The 18,621-nt window shown below is 38.8% G+C and overlaps 1 protein-coding gene across 1 annotated transcript in view; it reads left to right on the top strand.

Moving 5' to 3' along the window:
- mdga1 (MAM domain containing glycosylphosphatidylinositol anchor 1) overlaps positions 1–8,638 on the top strand; it is a gene marked incomplete at both ends in the record, with an annotated part of 286,007 nt that extends 277,369 nt beyond the window's left edge. Inside the window, one exon of the mRNA XM_079843317.1 lies at positions 8,547–8,638. Coding sequence (XP_079699443.1) covers positions 8,547–8,638 — 92 coding nt within the window. The remainder of the gene's footprint in view (positions 1–8,546) is intronic.
- Positions 8,639–18,621: the final 9,983 nt, after the last annotated feature.

The raw sequence follows: 18,621 nt of genomic DNA, 5'->3' as shown, positions 1-18,621 counted from the left end.
ATTGACATTGTGCAGTCTGTCTGTCATGAAGATAGAAGGAAACTCTTCTTCTGTCCTAGATGGATATACTGTAGACTGCAGTGCTGCCGCCCCTATTTCACTTTCATGAAAGATGTTGTGAAAAAAAGGCTAAGTGAATATTCCTAAACAAGCTTCCATAATTACGAGTGCTGCCAGAGAAGAAATCTAACAGCCACCTCAAGTGTTGTGTGAGATGTTCCAAAGCATACAATATCAAAACACCCCCTTTATAATATTCAGTGTCCATGGCAGCGGCTCCTTATCAGCTAACCTTGAAGATAATACAGACACTCCAGCAGAGAGAAGCTCTCCCAGAAACAAATAATGAGACTTTAATATTAACCTTTACAACTACTGCTTTATATATATCAATATAAATGTAAAGCAAAAACTAATGTAAGCAAATAAGAATATATGAATATGACTAGATTATTATATATGGATGATGAATGGAATAAAAGACTGAAGAGATTGTTAAAGACTGTTCAGAGAGAAGAGATATTCACGGTTGCTCTCTTTGCATGAGACAGAGCCACAACTTCCTTCTCAGAAACTGTAAGATACACAATTATCAAAGAACTATTCAGATCAGAACAAGAGCAAAGGCAACTTTAGCTTGTGTCCAATTCTCATTATGAACTAGCTGCTTATTAGCATGCATATTACTAGGATATTGGCTGTTTATTAGTACTTATAAAACACATATTAATGCCTTATTCTGCATGACAATATTCTACATCCTTTACTCCTATCCTTAACAACTACCTTACTAACTGTTAATAAGCTGTAATTAGGGGTTTATTGAGGCAAAAGTTGTAGTTAATAGAGAGAATTTGACCCTAAACTAAAGTGTGTCCACAGCAATTCATGAAAAAGAATTTATACTATCATAACTATGAAGAGTTTTACTGTAATCTGTCCCTAAAAACGCTCACATGTACAGCGCTCCATGTCACACAGTCTCGTACTGAATCATTTCCTGAATCAAAGACCCAAATCATTATCACATTTTCAGGGCATAGTTATTTTTGATAGATCGAAGCCTTGACCTTCTTGCTCTGAATATTTAAAATGACAGAACCCTTATTTCTACTCAGGGAATTCTGTGAAGAACGTGTTCTGGACATATTTCATACCAAAATCAAGAGAAAAAAAAACATTTTGCTTGAAGAAAATGAAGTCTATTCTACCTATTTCACCCTGCAGTTCTCATACCGTAATGCTAAATATCTCATTTGTATAAGAGTAATGCATATATATTACCCACCCATTTTTTTTTATTTATTTTTTTGCAGTTTAGATTTAATTTGGCAAATGCTTAAGAGTCAATGATTGGAACATTATTGCAGTGATTTTTATGTTTCTAGCATGTTATACTGTATGCTTGGCAACAGTTCTTCCAACCCTAATTGATGGAGTGTGTAGCTTTTCATTTCTTAAACAATTATGTAGGAAGACACATCATGGCCATATTCCAGGATGATAATGTCAAGATCCATCAGGCTGTGAAAGAATGGTTGGGAGGAGCATGAAGAATCATTTTCACACATGAATCTACACCTCTGAGTCCAGACCTTAAATTCATTGAAAGTTTTTGGGATGTGCTGGAGGAGACTTTACAGAGTGCTGGACTCTTGCATTGTCAATACAAAATCTTGACCAAACATTGATGCACCGCTTGATGGAAAAAACAAAAACATCACAGCATTTATTTGATAACATTTATTTTAGTCCAGCACTCTGTAAAGTCTCCTTCAGCACAACCCAATGAATTTCAATAAAATGTGTGTGTGTGTTTTGCGTGGAAACCTGTCTGAAAACATTATTTTTGTTCTTCTGTTTGGTGGTGCCAGATGTTAAGAAATCACACAGTTCACTAAATGATCTTCGATTATCTTCATATACATTCAGAAGGGTTTGATCTAATTAGGTTTCCTTTCCAGTCCAACTGTTTCATCTGTCAGATGGCCTTACATTTCAAAGCCACATCTCAATTCATACCACATAATAAACACTGAGCATTTTACTTTTTTATTAGCATTATTTTTATGGTGGTTTTACTTTAAATGGGACTGAGACATTTGGAAATTCAAGGAAACACATCGTAAAGTTTATGATTATGAATATAATTAGGTGACGTAACATTATCTCACCTCTGAAAGGCATGTATGTAAGTGAGCATTAGCACTTGCATGTTCATTCAGTACGAGGAGGTATTCAATTTTGTTCACATTCAACACTACCGACTGGCAGTTCTGTTTGGTTTTAAAGCAAGCTGTTTTGTTGCTACTTTCTATCAACGGCAAAAAACCTTAAAGGGGCATAACACACAGTTTCTGCCAGTCTCATGTTAATCTTGAGTACCTATAGAGTAGTATTGCATCTGTCATGTGTCCGAAGAGTCTTTAGTTTTATCAGATTTATAAAAGACAGACACGCTGTACCAATTTTTTCCAAAAACACCCAAGCTCGTGGAGGCGTGCAGTGGGCGGAGCTAAAGAATCACAAGCACACACTCAAAATAATCATGGCATTATCCCTGGATAACTTTCGATTCACAATACGTTCATGTTGTTCACATTATATGCACTTGCGCATCGATTGCCAACAAAACACAGACATTTGATGCAGTTTCACTCACCGCCTGCGCTTTAGACTCATGACCGGGAACAAACACACTTGCAGAACTCCGTTTCTGCTCCGGAAAAACAATGCCCATACAAGAAATTCCACCCTTTATGAAGTCATATAGGCCCATTAAATAGCATTAGACCTTTAACAAAATAATTATCCCACAAATTGGAAAATGACAGATCCGCCTGCATGCATGTGCACGAGCATGTGCACTGCCCGCTAGGCATTAGTTTTACCAGACAATAACATGTACAGACATTTTCATATTCCAATCCACAAGCTCCCACAGCTCTAGCCTGATATTTTCCCCATTTTAAATAGTTAAACACCTCAGGAACCTGTTGTGTTAAAAGTGAAAAGTAAAAAAAGCTCCATATATTATTTCAGCTTTTAATGTAAGCTTATATCTTAGTTTCCGGAAGCGTACAGCTCTGCTTTCTCCTCTGTACCTGGGTCGGCATGAACACTGATGTTATATCATACACACACACACACACACACACACACACACACACACACACACACACACACACACACACACACACACACACACACAGGGTAAGTGCGGCCCACACAGTAAAACCTGTTCATGCCGCCCACAGGTGCTGAGCTGTGCTTACACACAGGAAAGTGTAACGCGAGCTGCGTGCGGCGCACCGCAGGCCAGAACAAAAGAGCCAAATTAATGATTAAGATCAATCATTGTGAAAGCTCCCTCACAGCTCTCAACCGCACGGATTGCTGATAGCTGTTGTTTGTTCGGAGGAAAGTTGTGTGTTTGTGTGTACTGTTAGCTAGCAGGCTCTGTCTCTGACCCATGAGGCTTTGCTATAGAGGATATGTGCATTCATCAATGAAACTCCTCTCTTCTTTGATGTTTTCCAGGGTCTTTCCTGTTCTGCAGCACATTTGGAACTCTGGGTATAACAGACATTCAAACGTCTGCTCTGTTTGAGATCCTTTCAACCGGATTGATTATTTACAGTACACTGTTAATAAGCCTCATTATTTTTATAATCATGCTTTTGCAACTCAACCTTTCAGGGAAAGTATTTTCACAAAAAACAAAAAGTGTTGGTGGTGGTGACGTTGAATATGTGCGTATAGTTTAACATTTAACTTCTGCCATTTGTATTTAGGCTCAAATTCATACATGTGGGGTTCATTTATGAAGATTATTAATGTGACCAACAAAAGTTTTTTTTCACATTTTGTTCATCGAGCGGATTTTCTGCAATAATCCAAAAGTCAATGTAAAAATCAGATTGGGTTTTTGTAGAGGGAACCAGGGTGATGCTAACTTTCAGGTCGGCCAACAAAAATGTCATCACTGCAGCACTCATACTGAGGCTGTGTCCGAAATCACATACTCTCTTGAGTAGGTACATATTATGAATAATTACTTTGTGACCGCTAAAAAAAAAAAGTATGTTGTATATAGTATGAATGTGTAGTATCCGGATGTACTACATTCACCATGTTGTCATTTTCATGTGATCTTCCAGCGCAAGTTGTTTTGCTTCACTGCCATTTACAAATCCTCTCCTGCAGCCTCATGGGATAGTAAAGTGTCCATCGTTTGCACACTTCAGAATCACACCAGAAGTAGTGTGTCATCCAGGTATTTTTTTGCCTACTGTTTTATGAGTACTGTGAATTCAAACATAATTATTTTGTAGCATACTGTTTTTCACCTTCTGGATGCAGCCTTAGTGATACGCATACTTGTTTTCCCTCCAAAATGATGTCACTTCCTGTATGATAATATGGTTTTCCTAGATAATGATTATCATCTCAAAGGGATATTCACCCAAAATGAAAACATGCTGTTATTTACTCACCCTCAGGCCATCCAAGATGTAGGTGTCTTTTTTTTTGTCTTCTGTAGAACATTTGAAGGTAAAAACCGTGATCCTTGGTGATGCATATCATTTAAGTCAATTGCAATACATTGAGGTCTTATGAAGCAAAACCATCGGTCTGTGCAAGAAACTGAACAATATTACCTGTAATGCACAGTTTCGGCAAACGGTCCTGAGGGCATTCACGACAGTCTGCAGCGCGAGCTTCCTGACGCATAATGACGTATGTGCAGGAGCAAACTCACACGCGAGCTGACGCTGTGATTGTTTACAACAGAGGGAGGACGCATGTGTTGTATTCATCATCAAAGTGGTGCTTATACTGGGTGACGCAACTTATATAAAAAAAAAAATTACGATTACGTTAGCTTGCATGATCTCATTGGGGAAGATTGACTTTTCACAGATTCCCAACGTTTGAGTGGAACACACTCAGGACCGTTTGCTGAGGCTGTAATAATAATGTTGTATAAATCTTCAGTTGTTTGCAGTTGCACAGACCGATCGTCTCGCTTGATAAGACCTCAATGCATCGTCAGGAGTCACTGGTATTCATTTTGTTTTGCCTGCATATGTTTTTTTGACTCTCAAAGGTGACGGTAGCCATTGACTTGCTTTAAATGAATCACAGAGGACCACGGTTTCGGCTAACAATCTTCTTCCACAGCGTGGATGGCCTGAGGGGGAGTAAATGAACAGCACATTTTCATTTTTGGGTGAACTATCCCTTTAAAACATGATGGGGACATGAAAACGTACTGCATATCAGGAATGACCCTCTTCTCTTCTGCTCTCCTCTGGCCTGTTCTGCTCGGGGTGCTGCCCATGGGAGCTCAACCGTGAGCTGTTCCTCCTTTAGAGATGAATGATGATTGGCTCAGGCGTCCCATGTGTTACTGCGTCCCCATAAATCACACCATGACTGGGATTTGGCTGTAGGGTGGAAAGGCTGAGCGGGTAGAATGAGAGAGAGAGAGAAAGTAGGTGCGATTTGAAGCGAAGGTGACCTGTTGAATTAGAATTAGAAATCTGAAGGCCCCACATAACACACACACACGCAAAAACTTGTTACGGTGGCACTGACTGTTGATAGATCAGTTTTTATACACTTATTTTTATGTTATAGAGGCCTAATATTTAGTAATAAAGATGCACAGGTGGATATGCAGCCTGTCTTCACACACGCAACCCACTCTCAGAATTACCCGCCTCCTTCAAAGGTCCTTGAGAGAGATGTCACGGCTCACACAATCTCGTTCTTTATTGAAAAGGAAGAATAAAAAGCTTTATTATGAATATATTGATTTCCTGCTAGCCAGAAAAATCCTTGATATAAATTCATATTGATTTTTTTAAACAATACCTGCTTTTTATTTATTAAACCCATTTTGTTGGCAGATTGCATGCATAATTAAACTTGCATGTGTTGTGATCTCGTCGCTGCTTTTTAAACAACACTACAAGCATGTTTTGTCCATCCCTCATCATCTTCTGAGGCCATTACCTGTGAGCGGTGCCGAAAGATATTACTCAACATTACCTCCGAGACATAATGACTTGTAATTGTCCTCACGCAGGTCATCCGTCTTCCGTAGCTCATAGATATTACCGCTTACGGCCTCCGGTTCAGTCAGGCGATGATGCCAGCCGCTGTAACCCCATCCGCCCGATCCATTATTTCAGTGTCCCGCGCTTCTTTGTGCCAAAAGCTCGACAGGAGAAAGAAACCTGCATGCTTCCGCTCTGAAAGGAGTCTGACCCCGCAGCGGTCGTGTGATTAAGGTTAAGAGATGTTTTTCTTTCCAAGAGCTTTTTTAATGTGCTAGGTATCAAGGTGCATTTCCCCATTTTGGTTGCTTTGAATTAGACTTGCAATGCTTTAGGCTTTAAAACAGTAGAGCTCTTGGTTTGCACAAAATACAAGTCATAGGTCACATCCACTGTCAAAAAAAATTCTAAAAAATGTGTTGTACCTTTAGGGGTACAACAGCTTGTCACCTGGGTAGTATCCTCAAAAGGACCATTTTTGTACCTTATCTTATTAATCCTATTACTATGAACCAAGGGTGTAAATCCCAGGGGGGTCGGGGGGGGGGTCAGGACCCTTCACATCTACGGGTTGTCCCCCCTAGAAATATTAAAACAATGCTGTGTATTGTAAACATGGGCGTTGGAACCATTGTATGTGGGTGGGACAAGACCCACCCACTTTTTACGATCAATGATATTGGACCCACTCACTTGTATCGTCTCTAACATTCAGCACATGTCTGTTTACCTACCCCTAATCGATAAACACTTATTATTAAACACGTTGGACGCTTTATTTCCACTTTTCTAATATTTTCTTCAATTTTATTGAAAATAAATGCCTTTCCGATCTGATATGTGATGGGAAAAGGGAGAAGATTGAGTTTGGTGAAAGGCAGAAAGGCAATTTGAGTCAAAACTAGATGCCGTGCGTCTTTACCCCTACACTACTGCCGCTCTCAATGATATGGCGATTTCCGTAATTTTGTCTTTCCGACCTATCCGTTTAGCAAGGACCCACCCACATTTTTTTTGCTTCCGACGCCCATGATTGTAAATAACAATGATGTTTACTTAAAATATCTGTGTAAGAAGTAAAACAATACAAACCCCCAAAAATGCTTTTTAAGTTTAGAAACATTTGAGTTCCCCCTCCCTTGCCTCACAGTGGTTTGGTCCACTCAGGATCTATGCAAGATCTGCGCTCAACTCACACATCGGGTACTGACAGGAATGAAGTATGTTGGCGGTTCAAGGCTATTTTATTCACATTAAACATCGGATGAAGTTTTTCTTTTCTTAAATATAAATTATGCTGAGTAATTAATAAATTAGTGACAAAGTTCGCTATGTTAGTGTAATATAATGTCACGTTACCTAGCTTGAATGCACCCTCTACAACTAACATTTACACAATGATAAGCCTAACGTTATGTGTGTGAACTGATATTAGGGTTAATATTGAAGATCTACAGTTGTGTTTTGCACAATATGTAGTTGGGTTAGGATCTGGCCGATCAAATGAAGTGGCCGATCAGTTAAATATACATCCTCTGTCCCAGACGAAACCTAATATTTATGTGGAGGATGCAAGATCATTTCATAATTATAATATGACCGCGTGGTAAAACTATGAACCTAACTCATATTTAGAAATGTGATGTTAAAGATTTGTTGTTGCCCAGATAAAATGACAGAGAAAAGAAAAACGGACATCAGATCTTTTTTCAATAGGCCTACACCAAAACGTAGTATAGAACCTATATAATTATAACCTAAAACTTTTATTTGTTACAAAAGCATTGTATTTATTTTATATGGGGACACTTTTTCAAAATTAGTCATTATGTTTTAAGTTGTTTTTGTGGCTTGATTTTAAACAACTTAAAAATAAATAAATGGTTTTAAAGAAGAATATTTTGGTCAATTTAGTCAGCTTTTTCATTGAATCAAGAGAAACACTGAAAAGAAGGATAATGGTACAGTCTCCATGCTACACTAATCATAGTATTAAGGTGTTCCGCTGTGTACACAAATCCTCTACAAGTATAATTGTGGCTGTATTATTTGTGTCCCCTTCAAAAATTGCTCTTCAGAAATGTTATGTTTATTGTCCCACCCTACTGTTAGATCAGATTTACGCCCATGCTATGAACCTTTTAGGGGTACAAATTTACAAAGGTGTCCCTTTAAGCTGGGCCCAGTGTCAAATTGTTGTACCCCTTAGAAATGCCACATTTTTTAAAGAGTACAGTAATAATACTTCCCACATATAATACTTTAAAAAAATGCGGGTTTAACCCCTCTCTCTGCACCCCGCCCGCCCACCCCCATTTTGGCAAGGGTATAAAAGACATACCCAAAATAAAAAGCATGCTGCTCTTAAATCCCACAATACTTCTGTGTCCCCCTTCCACTGTTCTGTCAATATAAACAGGATCAGAAATAAAGAAGTTGTAGTATAAAGAGTGTAATAGAGTGTTTTCTTTGTGTTTACAGCAGTTCTGTCTGGGACACACCAGAGTCTTCACCTTCTCCCTGCGATCGTCCAGCTGCTCGGCCCCATCTGCCTGACATTCCTCCTTAGATGATACAGATACCCCCGAGCACACCTCCAGCGTAGAACGCCCCCCCGCGGCAGCAATAAGAACTGCCCCGACATGTGACTACCCTTTCCTCCCGTGTTTCCTGCTTCTCATGTTCACACCACTTCTTACGATTCATGTCTACTTTTTCTTTGATATCATCCTTGTGGTCACTTATTGAGCTTTTACTTGCTATGTGGCACTTTTTATGTTTTACATAAGCATAACCTCTGTTAATGCGGCGCATTTCTGTCCATATGTCTTGACATCTTCACCTCAACCGCCCCTTTTCCCTTGTGTATGTATCTGACACACCAAAGTGTCAACTGTTACCAAAGATGACGGAGGGCTTGCGGGATGAACAGATGGCTGAAAGAGTGACAAGGACGTCCTTTCCCCAAATGAACTACTTTTTCCACAGACTCAAGTGCATGGAGATGCTATTTCCTTAAGACGTTAAGATTGCAAGGAATAATGTGAGCAGGAACGGATGAGCGAAACGTGTGGTCACGAAGTTACGGATGAGCTGAATGGACCTGTACATGCACGTGTATATGATGTATTGGAAAGTGTCGAGCTACAGAAAAGACAAACAGACTCCGATTGCAACATCTAGGACTATGACAATGTGAAACTAAAGAAGCACAAATTTATATCTTCTTTTTTTGTAGCTATTTTGGTTCCTTTACGTGGTATTCCGTCCGTCTGGGTTTGCTGTACACTTCTTGTCCTTTGGCTTTCTTTACTGTGTGCCACTGCTGCATTGCCGTTCAGTTTGTTACGGGGTCAGATTTGGTTCTGAAAACAACACAATGTGAACTTTGGACCAGAAGAGCATCAGTTACCTCACCTTCAATTTACAAGACTCATAAAGCACCTGGACAAACTTTAGCTTCAATCAAACTGCCGGGACAGTGTTGACTCTTCAGCAATAGGACTGCAATGAACGTTCTCCTCTTCATGGATATGGGCACATGGGCTCCAACAGATGAACGCCTCTGGACAGACAAACTGCACTCTTGGCTTTGCTGTTCAAGAATTTCATTTTGCATAGCGTTAGAGAGAAATCGCATGTCCGTGCAAGCTCTTCAAAGGTTGCCATTGACAAACCATTTTATTTTGGATGTTTTGAGATGGCAGCAAAGAGTGTTGACATGACAAGTTGTCTTAAAAGACACACAGTGTTCATCATTGAAGCATCCTACAGTAATGCTGCATTCCATTTACAATGGAAAGTTGGACTTTCCAGATTCCTACTTGAAAAACTGCAATAGATTGCCACTTGAAGTTGCTTGAACTTGAAAACTTGTTGAAAACCACAACTTTTGGCAAGAGGGTGGAATCCAGTGAGATGCACATAGTTAAGCTGGGCTCGGACAACAGGAGTCAATACATCTTAACCGATTGTGAAATCTGGTTGCATCACGCACACGAGGAGAATCTTCACAGATTTTCTTCTTTCAAATCTCAAACCTGCACACACTACAAGATTTGAAACCAGTGGCCCATCACTGAGGTTGCAAAGGGGCTGAAAATGTCTGGTAAATTTCCAGAAAATTTCCAAAAAATCCGGGAAAATTTCCAAAAATCCTGGGAAGTTTCTGGAAACTTTGCAATCCTACGCATCAAACACTACAAGATTTGAAATCTGTGGCACTTCACTAGGGTTGCAAAGGGGATGCAAATGTCCGGTAAATTTCCAGGAACTTTCAAAGTTTCCAAAAAATAATCCTGGAATGTTTCCAAAAATCCTGGACAGTTTCTGCAAACTTTGCAACCCTACGCATCACACACAACAAGATATTCTTAATATTATCTTGCCAGATTTAGCACCTCACGTGATCTCACAGGGAAGCGGATGTAAACTGTAGACATTATATGAAGAGACATTGGAAATTGAGGAACACGACTGCCTTTATATTGTCCACCGGACTCGTACAGCTGCTTGTTGTTTCGCGATCGCCATCTTAAAATATCAAACATGAGCAGATCGGGAGGTTTAAGATTAGATCTGTAATCGCCTCACATAACCAGACAATCTGGGCCAAACGTCGGAACCGACCAATAATCTGGATGCGATTTTCTTTCTCTGTATGTCGGGAGAGAGCAATTGACCTGAAACTCCTGTAGTCTGAACCTGGCTTTTAAGCAAATAAAATACATCAATAGGTCTTAAGTTCCTACATTAAACGATGCTCAAACATCTGCAGTAAATTATCCTGTTTGATGAGAACACCACAAATGCTAGCATCATTTCTCTTCCGATTTGGTTACTAGAAGACTTCTCTGTTGACAATCAAGATCTGTACAGCAAACAGTAGCATTGCCATTATATTTTCTTATACGCCATCCTCCAAACTTTAGGCAATGGAACAATTTTATGCTTAGAAGTCGGAGATACGAAGTAGGAATATACCACGTCTGACTTCGAATGGAATGCAGCATAAGCCACAGATGCCAATGGTTCAAGATTCAGATGCAATATGTTGTTATGGAGGATTTTACCTTCAAAAGTTTTAAAATGTAGGCAACCCTCCCTGGAACTCTTTTTAAAATAAGTCACATCATGGAAAATAACATTTAAGCACATGGTTACAGTCTAGTAGCAATATGTGATGTCAGATGTACCAGGACTGTGTGTGTGTGTGTGGTCGGTCCTTTCTGAAAGTTCAAGTACTCTGGTTAGCTTCATCACATCTATCATCACAACAAGGGAAGGGCATGAGAGAATATGACGAAAAGAAGGAACCATTTGTGCCTCTGTTCGAGTGTCCTTTATCAGATTTGCGTACGCTTAGATGTTATGGTGCGATCGTATATATACAGTATATATATTTCAATTGCTTTGCTCTAGTATTACTCATACTCATCCACAGTGGAGCTTTAAGGTAAGTCTGTTTACAAACATAAAATACGCTAAATGATTTCCTGGCTTGTAATATCCGCACACGCTCATATTTAACCCATTCATATTTATCCTACTGTGGCATACGTCTGTCGCTGTTGAAGAGATTATCATAGACTCGCTCCTCAGGTAAATCCATAGGTAACAGGGACAGGGCCTGGAAATATTCAACCCCAGTCCAGGTTCTCCTACAGTTAGAGACACTCCCGCGGCTGTAATACTGTTCCTCGTGTATGTTACCCTAATCGCTCTGAACTCTTGCACAATGCCTACACTACATGTCACGTGTAATCAGATATTGTTTATAATCCATGCTAAGTTTAGTAGGACCTCTTACAGGACGCAAACCATTAGATTTAAAGCAAAATGAGAGTGAAACAAACCGAGGGGTGTCATTTTATTGTGCGTTGTACCGTGTTACATTTTCCATACGTTTCCTTTTGTTGCTTTTTGACGTGCCGAGGTGTGTTTGGTGACAGCCCAATATTATCCAGAAGTCATCGCCTTTGTCTGCAACTATTTTGTTTTGTATTCAGACTGTTTCTGATTTTTTTTTTTTTTTCAAATTGATCTTGCACACAAGTCTATATTTAGATCCATGTTTGGAGGCAAAAGCAGGATCTAAATACTGTGCAATATATGATGATGGTTCGGTTCAATGTCCACTTGTTGTAAGCTCAAATAAAGCTCATCACCCCGGATGATGAGCAAGTGAATGTGAATCTAATTAGAATGTGAAATCCTCCTGGCAGGCCTTTTATGCATTGTAAATGTGCAGAATTCAGTGGAATGGATTTAAATGTGACATAAATGCGTTAAGTGGATATGGAAGTGCTTCGGTTAGAGGGATAGTTCACCCTGAAATGAAAATAAAGTCATCTTTTACTCACCCTGCTGTTGCTCTAATGCCCTATGTCCTCCTGTCTTTTTCAGACCTCAAAGTGAGAAATGCACACGTTCCTCCATATAAATGGCAGTGAATAGCGACCAGGCTAAAACTTTACAAAAAGGATTTTAAAAAAAGTATCACGCAAAGATGCAGTGAGCCGCGCGCCATATAAGGAAAGTGTTCAGGAGGCATACTATAAGGTTTTGCAAAAAAGAAAAACATTATTCAGTCAAAATATCGTTACTCTGCGCATTCCTGGGAGTGCGTGCGAGCCGTCAGCAGCCGCACTGTTGTCATGGTATCCAGGATAAGCACACACACACCATTTTGAGAAATCAAGCTCAATAGAAACAAACATGACTCTTCTATAAGGTAGAAGGTAGAATTCAATTAAATAAGAAATACATTAATAATAATAATAATAAAAATAAGGTAAACCTCTTGAAGTGAATGTTGTGTACCGGCTGTCATGACAACATTGCGAGAGCGGCTGATGACGGCTTGGACCCCAGGAACGTGCACATACAGCCTTAAAAATAACAGTGCCACGAAGAACCATTTTTGGTTCCCTGATGAACCGTTTTGTGAAAGGTTCTTTAAAGAACCATTTTATATTGTAAATGAACCTTTCTACGCTATACAGAACTTTTTGTGCAATGGAAAGGTTCTTTGGATATTAAAGGTTCTTCATGGAACCTTACACCCTGACTAAGAACCTTTATTTTTAAGAGTGTAACAGTATTTTGACTGAATAATATGGTTTCTTTCTCGCAAAACCTTATAGTGTGCCTCCTGAACACTTTCCATATATGGCGCGCGTCTCACTGTATCATTCCGTGATACTTTTGTATCATTTTTGTAAAGTTTTAGCCTGGTTGCCATTCACTGCCATTATATGGAGGAGCACGTGCATGACTTTTTTTCAGAATTTCTCCCTTTGAGGTCCGAAAAAGATAGAAGGACATAAGGCAATGGAACAACAGCAGGATGAGTAATAGATGACTTTCCATTTCAGGGTGAACTATCCCTTTAATAATATTAGCATAGTCAAATTAGCCAAAATATGAGGACTGAACATGGAAGAGGCAGGAATGTGAAGACATTTGTGAATGTCTGGAAATTCCATGCAGCCTACATTCCTGTGCCTGTAACTACAATGACGGAATACAAGAGAACATTCTAAACGGTTTGACATTTTAGAACACCAAGTTCAAAAACTCTTCCATCCCAAACACTTAACAGCCGGTTTCATTCTGTGACTATACAAAGCTATTTTCTATCATTTTTCATACAGGACTGACAGCCGTATTCTGTTATTGTGTTGGCATGTGAATGTAGCCACTATCTGAAGCCGTCGTCAGGCTGGAAGAGAGTTGTGAAGGGTGAGCACATCTTGTTGCAACATATTTCATGTGGCATTAGTACTTTGTTGAAAGATCATGGGTCAATGATTATTATTGGCTGTCGTGCTACCAGTGGGAAATTGAATTGTGACGTTTGACTTCACCTTTTGTTTTTGTCACTCACTTGTACCATTGTCTCCTGATTATGTCTAAATGCATGACTCAAGTACGATCAGAGAATGAAGCATAACAACACGTGTAGCATTAGAGGTAGACCTCAGTAGAACGTGCCATAAAGGCCATTTCCTGTTCCATCTGGAGGAAGTCTGTAGATTCCCATCTATAGGTGACAGCAGTTTATTATGGATCTTACTGTCACATGCCCTTCTAGCTTCTGTTATAATTTATCAATTGAGAGAATGGTATGGGTATGGGTGAATATCACAGACATATCCAGGTCACAGTACCGGTCAAAAGTTTGGAAACATTACTATTTTTAATAAGTCTTATATGCTCAAGCCTGCATTTATTTAATCCAAAATACAGAAAAATTTTTATATTGTGAAATATACTTTAAACTTTAAAATGTAATTTATTCTTGTGATCAAAGCTGAATTTTCAGCATCATTACTCCAGTCTTCAGTGTCACATGATCCTATTTTCTAATATGCTGATTTGATACTCAGTTATTATCAATGTTGGAACCTGTGATACTTTTTTTCAGGATTCATTGATGAATAAAAAGTAAAAAAGGACAGCATTTATTCAACATGGAAATCTCTTCAAACAATAGAATTCTTTACGATCACTTTGTATCAATTTAACAAAGAATCCTGAAAAAATTCTGTATTTTTGATCAAATAAATGCAGCGTTGATGACGAGACTTCTGTCAAAAACATTAAAAATAGTATGTGCAGTGCTGTAAATTAAGTTATATATAAAATAAAAATTGCATACGGTGCAGAAAATTAAGATTTGACATTTTCATGACAATATTTTTTTTATCACTCATGATAATTGATTGTCACTTCGGTCATACATAAAAAAAAATAATAATAATTAAATATATATACACAGTAATTTCGCATAAAGCATTGACGGAAATGCAACATAATAATGACATACTTGTACTTTATAATTTTTTCTAGTTACATTTATTTTTTTTACATTACAGTAAGTGCTAAATTGTCATAATTATGTCACAAATTCAATGCTTAAACTTTTTTTTTTCTTAAATTACATTTGATTTTTGAAATATGATCCGGACATGTTTTGGATTCACTCATACATTTAATAAAATATATAAGAATCCTGTGACCAAACCTGAAGGTCCGTCTGTGAAAGTCACCAACACACTCCCAAAACCAATCACATGACTGCTGAAGAATGTCTGTCAGTGCTGAATTGATCATTAGTGTGTGGCGTGGCTCTGATCAGCTGTGCTGTCGTATGCAAAGTGTTCAGACCAGAGAGAGAGTTTGTTTCGTTTTTTAGTTTTTCGTTTCTATGTATATTTGTTTGTTTTTAGATATACCGGTGCACAAGTAAGAGAGCAACTTGTAGTGCTGGATGTTGTATATTCTCTGTCATGTAATGAACTATTTTAGAGGAAAAATATATTTGAAATATGACTCCCAAGATGTATAAATAAATAACAATGAAAGATCTGCATTGCGTGTGGTGGCGTTCCTAAACCTAGCTCTGATTATTCAGTGTCAGAATCGAAACAAGGTTGTTATGGCCTGAAGAATGTGTTACAAACACGACACATCTGTTAATCAAGTGCTCGTTCACACACACGCCGCAGGGGTCATTAACACTGACGACCCTGAAAGAAGAACACAATCTACACCACTCGCACAAGGAAGACATTACTGACAATTGAAAAATATTTAGTAAAAGCACACATAGCTGACATATTTTTTGTGAAAGGATCATTTTTTGGTCCTTGCCTCTGGATCATTAGTTTAATTGCATGATTCATTTATCTACTATGCAGGAATACCAAACATTCCCAGATCTAATGTTCGGCGCTGCTGTTTGTCCAAAATAATTGTAGGAGAATCATCAGAGATCACCTAAAGCTAATATTGTATTCATTTAAAGAAAATGTATCATACACAAATACTCATTTGCTTGTATATAGGGCACAAATCAGTGAACATGATTTCACCAAGTACAACGTTCCTGGATTCGTTGTCAGATGATTTTAAGGATAAGTTATGGGTAGGGTTAGGTTTTGGAGAAGGGATAGGGTTAAATTATTGGATAGGAATGTGACTCCAGTCTGTCTTGGCAAAATCACGGTGACCGGCAAAAATCATATGGACTATGTTTTTGGTCTTCAACATTTCTCTATGATCCATGGAAGAAAACCATATGGTTTTGGAAGATGAGGGTCAATAAATGATGACAGAATTTCCATTTTTGGGTGACGTGTCTTCATAAGTCAATGAAAGGGCAACCTCTGAGCAATACCATTTCCTTTTGGGGGTTCGTTTTTTTATTGCATTTCTTTCTATTGTATTTTTCCCCCTCTCGCTATTTATCTATATATATTCTTCTCTTCCACCTCATCTCTTTCTATGGACTCTCATTTGTCCCCCGATTCTCTCTCTGTCTGTCAGTACGTCTATATTTACCCATCCTTCCCCTCCTACACACGCTCATCCTCCACTCCCGGACTGAGACTACAAAAACTCTGTGACACTTCATCACATGTTTAAGTTTATCCTTAGACACCATCATCATTCTTAGTGCTTGAGAAAGCAGGACATGACAGTACAAGGTGCTTACATGGAAATATGATGTCCTGTCACTAAAAAAAGAAGCAAGAAAACATGCCGCGCTTGTCGGGCTACGCTTGACTGAGTTCCAATCGAGGAGTTTAATTGCTGGTCGCTATGCTGCATCAACGAACGGAGGGGGAAAAATGAGTGGAGACGCCTCAGTGGCCACAGCATTTCAGAGATGGTTATTAAAGAGCGCTCAGAAACCAGCCAACTGAACTCTACACACATGATTTAAGCTCTCGCATCTCTCTATAATCAAGCACTCGGATGAAAGCACCTCCTGCCCCCTGACAATACTGAACTGTCACATGCTAACCAGCTAATGACTAATTAGTTCATTTCCACACTAATCCATCTAGTTACCTGGGACACCATCTAAAAACAATTACATTTATTGACATTACCAGTCAAATATTGGAAAAACACCAAAAGACTCAAATGTTTTGTTTCTTTAAAAGGGCTATATGTAAGAAGTTTCTTATTAACTCTGTCCCTGCCATTAACAGAATTTTCGGGCTTTCCTTGTTTTCATCGTTATACGGTAGGGTGTACAATAACACATCTTCTGAAAACACAGGTGAAGAAGCAGAAACAAGCGATATCATATGTTAGCAGATGCATACGTGAAATAACGCGATCATCAACATTAAACATCATATAAATCAAAACTGCCTAATAGAGACAGAGCGACACGCGTCATAATCTGAAGACCACGCCCACCGGGGGGGGAGGGGGGAGGGGGGGAGGGGACAATCAAACCGTCTCCATTGACTTTGTATTGCGTGAGGGTGCTTCCTTGTCATTTCGGACTTATAACAAAAAACTGAACAATATATAAAAGCTGATATGTGACAAAGTGTAGGGCTGCTCGATTATGGAAAAATTCATAATCACGATTATTTTGGTCAATATTGAAATCACGATTATGTAACACGATTATTTCACATGACTTTGGGAATGTGTTGTATTTATTAAAAATACACCTTTCAACAATTCAATTGAAATTGTAACATTTGTTGTACTTTTTGAACTATTAAAATAAATAATATAACATATATTCGAATCAAAGTATAAAAGTATTCACGTAAAAATGATAACCACAAATAAATAAGATCAACAATATGGTTCGGCTATGCTTTTCATGTACGTCTAACATTAGTTTTCAGGTACAGAAATGTATCAAATGTAAAATAACATTGCATATTTGAGTGCATAAATTAAAGATTAATCCTATTAAACTTACAAAAGCTATTCAATCAAGAGCGGTGAGTGATGCCCTTGTCTTTTGTTGTTTGACATTAAACAGACAGCAGTAAAGGCTACTGCCCCTTTAAGACCTCGCGTCTTCTTTATCGACTGTATAAAGTTCACTTAAGGCATATACAGACTATGTCTGCTAAGATACTCATCAAGATGGACATGTTGACATACGTTTTGTGTGAGTTTGTCCGTTTAAGAGCAAGACTTGAAAGAGAACTCAATATTTGCGCGCTGAGAGACGTGTGCGCGCTCTCGGATGAACGCACAGAGACACATTTTCTCACAGCGCGCGCGGCTTCTCATTCTAAACCTAAACCCTAAAGCACTAAACCCGGTTGATGACGGTGAAAACGACTGGTCATATTCGAAAATATGGCAGCACTCGCAATCTCGCATGCATTGAACAAAGTTTACAAAGAGAGAATTATTTGAAAAATATGAAGGAAAAAAAGGACGTTTACACGGCTCCCTTGCTCTCGTCAGTTTTTGTTTCTTTATTAGATTGTCATAGGTCACTCTGTTTAATTTTCAAGTTGTTAAACAAATTCGTGGTGTTCCCTTGCGTTGCAGCCACTACCATGTAGCAAATCTTAGCATGTTTCTGCTCGTCGTCTGATTCCTCGAAGCCAAACTGTTCCCAGACAACGGAGTTGGTTTTGCCTTTTTTGCTCACCAAACGCTGCTGTAACTGCCCTCCTTCTGCCATCTTTACTCGCGCCGAGTTTTTAAATTCCAGCGGATGATATGCACACGAGACTCACAACCTGAGAGAGATTTGTGGGTTCGGGAGGGGCGGATG

This window comes from Gobio gobio, assembly GCF_949357685.1.
Source record: "Gobio gobio genome assembly, chromosome: 18".
NCBI lineage: Eukaryota > Metazoa > Chordata > Actinopteri > Cypriniformes > Gobionidae > Gobio > Gobio gobio.
Note: the sequence above shows the minus strand (reverse complement) of the source record. Positions and strands in the feature narration are given on the sequence as shown.